Here is a 10173-nt window from a genome sequence, read left to right on the forward strand (position 1 = left end):
TACGGTATACATATTTATTTAACAAAAGCATTTACGCTTTACACTGGCTTGCCCAACGTGTTTAATTCAGCAGGAAATTGCCTTGTTGTCAATGAGGTAGCTACCTTTAATGGCCATTTTCCAGTTGGAAATGCGATAGTGCAGAGCGCGGAAAATGCTGTTCTTAAATTCCTGTATTTTAAAGAGCATTTAAAGTGGCCAGTTATTGACAGTGCTAAAGTGCTACGGATATTCTGGATTAAGTTGTAATTAAAGGGAGCACAAAAAATAATCTGGAAAATCAACGTGAAATTTTTGCTGCATGGATACGAAATACATTAGTGATCAGTATGGATATTTTCCGCCTGCAATCTGTGCGGAAATCCTACAAATTCTTTAGTAACGAAAAACATAAGAAAAGCCTCTGGCATCTCCCATTGCATTTTTGATTCCAAACGGATGCATTCCCTTTGTATTCTCAGTGGTATTCTGTGTTGAATATTGTGTAAATTGTTTATGCTGATTATGAATTAAATGGCAAAACATATTCTGTCTGTTCCGCCTTAAATTACTCATACTTTATCAGTGGAAATTCCACTTGCAGCTGGGTTTTCCTGCACTTCCTGCTTTTGCCTGCTTTTTTTGCTCTGCTCATTCGAGACCCTGGCGCCTTGACAAACAAAGAGCAGACAGTGGCAGTGGCAGCTGCAGCTGCTGAATGTCCTTTATTAAGAGCTAAGGGCCTGGACATTGACATGGATATGGCCGTTGGGGAAGACGAGCAACTGTTGATTTACATCAACACTCTTTTTTGCATAATTCCTGCGATTCGCTTATTGCCATTTCCCACGACTCGACTCCAATGGCAGCGAAAAGATACAACAGGACACTAACAAACGTTGGGTATTTAGCATATTTTATGCTCATTAAGTGCATCATTCCCGGTGTCCCTAAATGGCCAACAGACGAAGAGGATTTCCAAGGAAATTAAGAAGGAAATTCCCAATCCCTACCCATTCCCTCCTGCCCCACCAACTCGTACTTACCACTCTCTTTTTTTTATTTTTTTTTTTTACCCATTCTTACAGCTGTTTCATTGATGGCGATCAATTCTGTTGGCTGTGATTTAAGTGCGCGTAAATCTCTGCGGTGAAAAGTGTTTCACCCATTCCAACATCTTTCAGTTGCCACCCCCATGCCACCCCCATGCCACCCCATCGCACCCCGTCAGAGCTGGATTCGTACTGCCTGCTCCATCCTTGGGGTTTTGTTGCCATTATTTGCATTTCATTTTTGCGTGTGGCGAGAGAAAATGTAAATTGATTTATTATGCACAAGCGAATGAATGCTTCGTGGGAGACTCCGAACTCAGTAGGAGCAGGAGTCACAGATGGAGGAGTACAGCAGACAGAACAGGAGTCATAGTAGTAGGAGGAGCAGGAGCAGGAGGAGTCTCAGCAGCAGGGGTATAGCGACCGTCATTCAGTAGGATACAGCGCATTCGTGCGTGCATTTCTTCCTTATTTCTTTTTTTTTTGTACTCATCAGGAGAAGCAAGAGATTGCAGGAGACTGCAAAAAGGTACCACTACCGGCACAAGGCACATGGCACCATCCTCACAGCCTGCGGGGCGTAAACATTGCTATTAATATTGATTTAAATGAACGAAACCGTCAGGATGAGACCGTTGCAGAGTCAAGATATTGCCCATTACCCTCTCTCGCACACACACACACACACACATAAAATACCAGCGGAGTTAAAAAAATAAAAGTGAAATAAAACAAACATTACTCACTGTCATTGGGAATCAAAGCCGCCGCCGGCTGTGTTGACTTTTCGCTATTAGCTAGATTGCAAAAATCAAACGCTTTAAGAGCAGAGCAAAACTACTGGCAACTACTGGCAGATGGATTTTAGTTTATCATAAGTTAAACACGTGAATACCCTTTGAGGGATTTTGGGAAAAATATTTAACAGTTAGACCATACTTAGGGGTGAAAATTTGCTATTTATGCACTTACCAATTGATGCATCATTGGAGCTGTGAATATTGCACTTTCAGCACAAGATTTAAGCAACTGAAATATAAGAGAAAAAAATCAATTTTCAATACAGTTTAAAATACCTCCAAAAATTAGCCATATATTATGATAATAAATAATATAAACCTGAGAAGTAAAAAACCATTGTAAATTTAAAAAAGAGCTGCATGTACTGGAAAATACGAGTTGTCATGTCTGTGTAGATTTTTAAGGGCCCACAATAATTATTAAAATACTGAGAAATTTATATCTTAGGTATAAATTAATTCTATATATTAAAATGCAGAAAATTTGAAAAACACAAACTGCATAATGGCTAATTTTTATAATTTATATATAAATGAATAATGGATGATATTTACAGACAATATGTCAATATTGATGTAGCCTCAAACATGATTCAATGAACCTCAATTAAACTCCTGACAAATGCAAATATCAGCGTTAATTTTCCCATTTTCCCCATAAGAATTCCGCGAAATTTCGCAAAAGACTCGACTTTAAGGGGGCAGGCAACAAACGCTACCGTGACATCAACATTCCTTATTTCGTGGAAAGGAAAAACTTTTCCAGTCAACCGCAAAGTATGCACCGCAACGCGTTGCAGGGAAGAGCGGGAGGATGCAGATGGAGATGTTGTTATACAGAGAGGGTGGTGGAAAGAGGGGTAGGAATAAGAGCCAGTGAGGGCAGGAGGCAGGAAACAAAACAAAATTGGAATGCTCCACCCGCCATAATAACTTTTGGCAATAATACAAAAAGCATTTTTTTGCTTTACTTTTTTTATTCTTCTAGTTTTTGCATGCGAAAAAGCACATAGAGGTGGCACAGGGGCACAGGGAGAAAGGAAGTTGTTTTTGGGAGTACCTCTAGATGTGTGTGTGTGTGTGCGGGGTGGGAACTTGGTTCAAATCGTTGGGGCGTGAAAAAAAACAAGAAATATTGTGAAATATGCATAGACATCGAGAGAGAGTTGTGGGAGCTACTACTTCAGCTAATAGAGATGCCAAACATTTTGTGGGGGCTTATCCCTTTTTTTTTTTGGAAGGATCATCTGCAAGGCTAAAAAGTCGTGGCGGTCGGGGCACACCATACCCCCCTTTAAATATCCGCAAAACGAGGAAATCAATTAAGTTCACAAATGGATTTCAATAACTTTGACTGAACGAAACGGCAAATCCACAACAGCTGGCCCCGAAGGAAGCATTCTAATTGAAATGCATTCATATTGCAATACAATTAAGAAGAGATTGAAGGCGGAGCAAGAGCAGGAGATGGTGCCGATCCAAGAGCCGGAGATAGACTCAGCATGGAGTACGGAGACACAGAGAGTTAGGGGTGGGGGAATGGGGGAGTGTAAAACAACAGCTGACAGAGCAAATTGCTTTGCGCTTATGACACAACCAGGAAGACTAGAAGGCAAACAGAAAGGAAAAAGAATCTACATACATGCAGCCACAGATAACCACAGAGGAGCAGGAGCATGCGGAGCTGCTGATGCTGATGACGATGGTGATGCCAATGGCACTGCAACCTGACAGCGCACTGAGAAAAAAAAGAGGGAACTTTCACACAAAAGTTTTCAAAGCTAGCAACTAGCTAAAAATTTAAGTATTGGAAGGAACATACAATTGTATGTGGAATGCCAAATAATTGTTTGAGATATTTTTGTAATGCAACCAAACAAATGAACATGTAATGATTTAAGGGATAGATTGTTGATCCACAGATGGAATATGTGTATTTACTTTTAGGTGTTAGAAACATCAGGTGTATGTGTGGGTAGGACAGAGGGGAATCCTTTCACTCCACAGGAGATAGAGGGTAATGCATATTGCCCTCTTCCATTGTGTTTCTGTGTTGGTTGAGTGCCTCTGTGTGCTTTTGTTTCTTTGAATTACTTAAAACTAGACATGTTTACGATCCACAACCTGAATTTTGGCCAAGGCAGAGGCCAACGACACAGGCGGAGGCAACATCAGTGGCGGCAGCTTGACGAACTCCAGCTTGAAATCCTTAAACAGGCTGCGTGCCAAATACAGAAACGGTCCATTAATATTGCTGTTCGTCTTCACCGATATTTCGCTATAGATGCGGTCCTCTGGGTCGGTGCCACAGCCCAAAAAGGTTTCTGGCTTCAACTCGAATTCGAAGTCAGCCTTGATATCCGCCTTGTTTCCACAGATGGCTATTGGAATATCTGCACAGAACTGTTCCATCATTACGGCGTAGTTCGGAAATGTGTCGAAGGCATCCGCCGCTGCCAGATCAAACATCAAGATCGCGCAGCGGCTGTCCTTGTAGAAATCAACCGGATAGCGCTCCAGCTCCTTATCCTCCTTGCCCCAGTCCCACACATCGAATCGAATGGGTCCACGCGTGGTCTTGAATATCAGCGTGTCCACGTTGGTTTCAAACCTGTCCGTGGGGACATACTCCTTCTTGAATTCTGCAAACTGATGGCGTCTTAAAAACGTGGTCTTGCCACACTTTGCGTCGCCCATAATAATACACTTGTAAGGCACATCCATGGTTACAGAAGGCTGGACCTGCGTAGAGTATTATTTTACAGAGTAATTTCTTTAATTGCGAATCTCTGTAAAGTTGATTCGTAAAATAATAAAGCTTCTAGAATTTACCCAATTATTTGCCAGTATTTCCGACGCTTACTTTCTAGTGTTGTACAACTACAAATGTTAGGGATGCTAGTGTTGGTGGGGCGCTGCCAACTTAACTTGCAAAAAATCAGCTGGCAGTTCCTCAAAAATGTTTATTTCAATGACTGTGTGAGCAGCACATAATTAGAAATTTAAGGGAAAAGCATGCTGTTTGAGCCAGAGAAATATATGTTCTAGTTTGCACTTGCAGTCGCATATATCTCATTATTTAAATCAGATGTACCAGATGTTTCAATGATTTTCACCCTGAATTGTGGGACCATTTAAAAAATTTGTCTTTTTCCATTTTTAAAAGTATTGTTTTTTCATTTTAGACGCCTTGTTTCTTGCAGTGTTGTGTTTGGCTATCAAGTCTCCGTCTCCGCTAAGCGGTTTAGTCCAGGTTCTGCTTGGGGGAAGTATGGTCTTGGGGTTTTTAATACTGTTCTGTGTCTGAGCCCCGTTTAATGGAGTATCTGATTAGGTTTTAATTAAGGCGATGGGGACTTGCGGCATGAGATATCAATTGTGGGTTGAATTTCAATTCAAAAGCGGAAGGCACTTGAATGGCAGCCAGTTAATTGTTAATTTAAAGCTTAAATAAATTAATTGCTTTTGAAATTGTTGAACACATATTGGAAGCATACTAATTTGAACATTCCATTGTACAGTGCGTTTAATTTGTGTAAAATAGTTAGAGGCATTTGGTTATTAATCAGTGTTTCATTATTGCTTTGTTGTATTTTTTTCCTGCTCCCCAAATAAGCGATTTTTTTATCTGTCTCATGCTGCCCAATTGGGGTGGCAACGTTTGTGCTTTTTGTCTGCTGCGTTTTTATGACTTGACCGCCATAACGCCCTTTTTTTTTCTTCCTTTCTTGCTGTTGTGTTGTGTGTTGTTTTATGCTTTCTCATAGAATTTATTTTTAATCCGCTTACGTCAGGCGAAATTCAATCAAGAATTTGCACAGCCCCCCTCATACCCAGACTGGGAACTGGAAACTGGGAACTGAATGTCTGCTGTCGTCTGTGGCGGCGTCTGTGTTGGGGGTCGGGTATCAAATAAATCAGCAGAGTCTGCCCTTAAATACAATACATACATATATAAATCTATAAGCAAATTGGACCACGCGTCTCGTTTAATGTTGTTTCTCTTTAAATTTATGTTTCAGTCTGTGATTAATGATGGCATTTCAATTCATAATTTTTCCTTTACATTTCAGGATAATAATCCATGCAAAAAGCCCGTGTATACCAATTAAATGTGCAGCATTTTAAAAAATAATAAAAACATAAACAGCATTAAACAATCAGGTTACAAAAACTGTGCAGCGATTTCATTTAAAAGAAGAAATAGTAAAAAACCCAAAAATATATAACAAAAAAATAATAATAATAATGATAACAAAAAATTGCATTGCCGTGGCACTAATTAATTAAAACCGTTTTCTTGCATAATTGATAAGGCAAACAAAACGTTCGAAACAAAGTGTAATCCATATACCGTTTAACCAACATGTTTAATCACTTTGCAATATTTCTAATGCACCTCGCGGTTGTTCTGGCCTGCCTATTGGCCTCAACGATGGCTTTGAGCACCGATACTGGCAGCGAGGGAAACGGCGTCAGCGTTGGCGGTTCAACCCTTAATAATGGTAAGTATTTTTTATAGTATAGAAATAGTTGATTATAGCTTTGGTAAATGATAAAAATAAGAAAAACATTAAAAACTATATCAGTTAAATATATCGGCACTGCCAGCTAGCAGCGCCACACCAACACTAGCATCCCTAGCATTTGTAGTTGTACAACACTATAAAGTAAGCGTCGAAAATATTGGCAAATAATTGGGTAAATTCTAGAAGCTTTATTATTTTACGAATCAACTTTACAGAGATTCGAAATTAAAGAAATTACTCTGTAAAATAATACTCTACGCAGGTCTAGCCTATTCTGTAACCATGGATGTGCCTTACAAGTGTATTATTATGGGCGACGCAAAGTGTGGCAAGACCACGTTTTTAAGACGCCATCAGTTTGCAGAATTCAAGAAGGAGTATGTCCCCACGGACAGGTTTGAAACCAACGTGGACACGCTGATATTTAAGACCACGCGCGGACCCATTCGATTCGATGTGTGGGACTGGGGCAAGGAGGATAAGGAGCTGGAGCGCTATCCGGTTGATTTCTACAAGGACAGCCGCTGCGCGATCTTGATGTTTGATCTGGCCGCGGCGGATGCCTTCGACACATTTCCCAACTACGCCGTAATGATGGAACAGTTCTGTGCAGATATTCCAATAGCCATCTGTGGAAACAAGGCGGATATCAAGGCTGACTTCGAATTCGAGTTGAAGCCAGAAACCTTTTTGGGCTGTGGCACCGACCCAGAGGACCGCATTTATAGCGAAATATCGGTCAAGACGAAAAGCAATATTAATGGACCGTTTCTGTATTTGGCACGCAGCCTGTTTAAGGATTTCAAGCTGGAGTTCGTCAAGCTGCCACCACTGATGTTGCCTCCGCCTGTGTCGTTGGCCTCTGCTTTGGCCAAACTTCAGGTTGGGGATCGCAAACATGTCAAGTTTTAGGTAATTCAAAGAAACAAAAGCACACAGAGGATCTCAAACAACACATAAACACAAAGGAAGAGGGCAATATGCATTCCCCTCTATTCCCTGTAGAGTGAAAGGATTCCCGTCTGTCCTACCCACACATACACCTGATGTTTGTAACGCCTATAACTAAATACATATATTCCATCTGTGGATCAACAATCTATCCCTTAAATCATTACATGTTCATTTGATTGGTTGCATTACAAAAATATTAAAAATATCTGCCAATTTTTCCAGAGATAGTTTCTGCATACATGTATCGATTTTATATATGGATAAATACGACCAATTCCCCTGCAAAGATATTCGCAAACTGTTGGTCATTCCGTTCCTGATTTCGGACATTGCTGGACAAATGTGTCCGGCGGCATATTATATTTAATTATTCATTTAATTGCATTACAATCATGGCCAGCACGTGCGCGGAATGCCGGCCAGAAAGAATATACAATTGTAATGTATAAAAAAAATGTAAATCACTTGTTATTTAACATGTTGCATGACATTCCGGTGGTGTGGCAGGATGGGCGCGGCACAGCCCGCACTGGGTACTGGGGGTGGTCCGGCCAGGAAGCGAACTAACTAAATTAATGGGCTACTCTGTGTGGGGGAGGAGCGCTGACAGTGTCAGGGCAATTAAAATGTGACGGCTGGATATGTGGCTGACGGACTGCATTCCAATCGGAACGATACGTGTTTTTTAAATGCATAACTAGATGATGAGACTTTTTAAGACAGATTAACAATAAAGAGCCATGGTTCGTATGGTTTGTACGAGTAAATCAACCAAATACACTTTAAATACCCACAAATAGCTGCACTTTTTCCAGGCCAATTAACACAGCTGTAATCTACTTAGACTCGAACTAAATTGCAAAAGTTGATTATGCTTTAATGATCCTTATTTAAAAATCGATTGAATGAATTACATATGTCTGATTGATTGTGGGAGTGGGAGTGCTTTAAGTGTTTAATTGTTGTGGTGAAATAATAATCCGTTTTTGCATAGAATCTCTGGCTTTCCGGCGAATAAATTTGTTGTGGAAAATGTAATTATCTATCTTTAAATGCTGTTCAAGTATATATACCTAACAACGAAGCTTACAGCTTAAGAATAATTTACACTGGAATAAATGGTTCTTGATTTGAATAGAATTTTATAGAATACATATAGAAATTATTCACTTGAAAGTTATGGGGAAAAAGTTATTATGATTTCTACTCTGTGTCACAGACCAGACACACAATTTCCATGTGATAAAATAAACCAATTTAATAATGGAATGCATTAAATTTGCACACTCCTGACTCCTGGCAGGACACTGGCAAACAAAGTTCTGGTACTTAAAAGTCATCAAAGTCTCATGACAAATTCATTAAGTTTATTATATGGAAAAAAATAACACACACAAAAAATCATGTTGCCACTGACCGCAAGCACCCACACAAGCATACAAACATTGAAGCACACACAGACACACACATACATATTAACACGCCCCCACAATCGCACACACACACACAAAGGCATTTAAAGTTTTTTTTTGCTGCCTACTTAGCGGGGCAAATATTTGCTTTGCAAGACAAGAGAGAAAGAGAGTGGGAGGTAGAGAGAGAGCAAGCGTAAAGACGAATGCCTGGCCAAGGTATACTAAAAAGTAGGTAAGGCTGTGCCAGCTCTTTTTCTCTCTCCTTCAAGCAGCGCCGATCGAAAAGATTTCGTAGTGCTCCTCCACCCACCCCCGCAGGCTTAAACCACAACTCAAGCACTTTTGCAGCTGCCTCACCTTCCATTTTATGTGCCTTGTGCTTTGCGAGGCATTAACTTAACCCTTGGCATGTCACTTGTCGCCTCCAAACAGGCCCGCGCCATCACCGAGTCCTTCTCTCATTAACATTATTATCCCTGCTCTGCCCCATCCATGCCTGTGCGTTCTGCCGCCCAAGCAAATGAGAATTTCATTAACGTTATTAATATTTTTCATTGTTGAGTATTTTGCGTATCTCTGCTCCGCCTGCGAGCCCCCACCAAATGACAACCCGCTCAGCCCGCTCGCTCTCTCTCTCCCTGCGCACCCGTTCTCTGTCTCCCGGATAATAACTTTATTATGACGCCTGCTGTTGTTGTTGTTGTTGTTGTTGTTGCTGCTGCTGTTGCTGGAGGTTTTTACATTTTTCATGGCTAAATAATTGCTCATTTCACTTGCAGCTGCCTTTTGTTTGCCTTTTATTATTATATTTGTTCTTCTTGTTGTTAACAATTATGAGGCCACTTAAATAAATTTTATTGCTGTCAGGCGTTATTTGCACCAAAGAGCAGCCGCCATCGTCTTCCTGGTGGGGCTCTTTTCGGTGCCACAAAACAAATTGACAATTATTCTTGGACTCCCTCTCGTTCGTCTGTCTCTTTGGCGGGTCGCAGTTAACCAGGAAAATGACAAACGAGCATACCGAAAACTTTTCCATGCCATTTATTAGCTTGCAAAGTTTTTAGTCTTGGTGCGATTTTGATTTAGCTTCGGGCAAGCAGATCAACTTGGAATCATTTTACGGGCATGGCACTGAAGGGAGCAATAAATATTGTGGTGTATAAACTAATTATGTATTTTGCGGGGGAAAAGGAAGCTGACGATGAAGCAGTCATAATATTTATGTCTAAGTGTAGGCACGAGTTAAATGTCTTAATCAGGGAGCTGTATATTAATATGTGTATATAATATATTGGATAAAAAAAATATAAAAATAAATGATTTATTTATTTATTATTATTTATTTATTTTTGTATTTATTTATTTTATTTATTATTTTTATTTTATTTATTATTCTATTTTATTTATTTATATAAAATCATAAACGTTACCCTCCATCCATCAG

General features: G+C 40.0%; 2 protein-coding genes across 2 annotated transcripts in view; one reads left to right on the plus strand and one right to left on the minus strand.

Annotated features, from left to right (window-relative positions):
- Positions 1–3686: 3686 nt before the first annotated feature.
- On the minus strand, positions 3687–4758 carry LOC111082888 (GTP-binding nuclear protein Ran, testis-specific isoform-like). The gene is made up of 2 exons (XM_022379121.2): positions 4664–4758; positions 3687–4573 (listed from the first exon to the last, which is right to left on the minus strand). Exon 2 carries the CDS (start codon positions 4553–4555, stop codon positions 3932–3934), a length of 624 nt encoding a protein of 207 aa, XP_022234813.2. The 5' UTR covers positions 4556–4573; positions 4664–4758; the 3' UTR covers positions 3687–3931.
- A 1151-nt stretch (positions 4759–5909) lies between these two features.
- The window catches only part of LOC111082876 (neurotrimin), a 48937-nt gene continuing 44673 nt past the window's right edge, over positions 5910–10173 (plus strand). Inside the window, exon 1 of the mRNA XM_022379109.2 lies at positions 5910–6336. Within this exon, the coding sequence (XP_022234801.1) occupies positions 6198–6336 (139 nt within the window). The 5' untranslated portion in view covers positions 5910–6197. The remainder of the gene's footprint in view (positions 6337–10173) is intronic.

This window comes from Drosophila obscura, unplaced genomic scaffold (assembly GCF_018151105.1).
Source record: "Drosophila obscura isolate BZ-5 IFL unplaced genomic scaffold, ASM1815110v1 contig_179, whole genome shotgun sequence".
Lineage (NCBI taxonomy): Eukaryota > Metazoa > Arthropoda > Insecta > Diptera > Drosophilidae > Drosophila > Drosophila obscura.

Bases quoted from the DNA above. Each gene is read 5' to 3' on its own strand.
- LOC111082888 (XM_022379121.2), bottom strand. From the start codon at position 4,555: ATGGATGTGCCTTACAAGTGTATTATTATGGGCGACGCAAAGTGTGGC.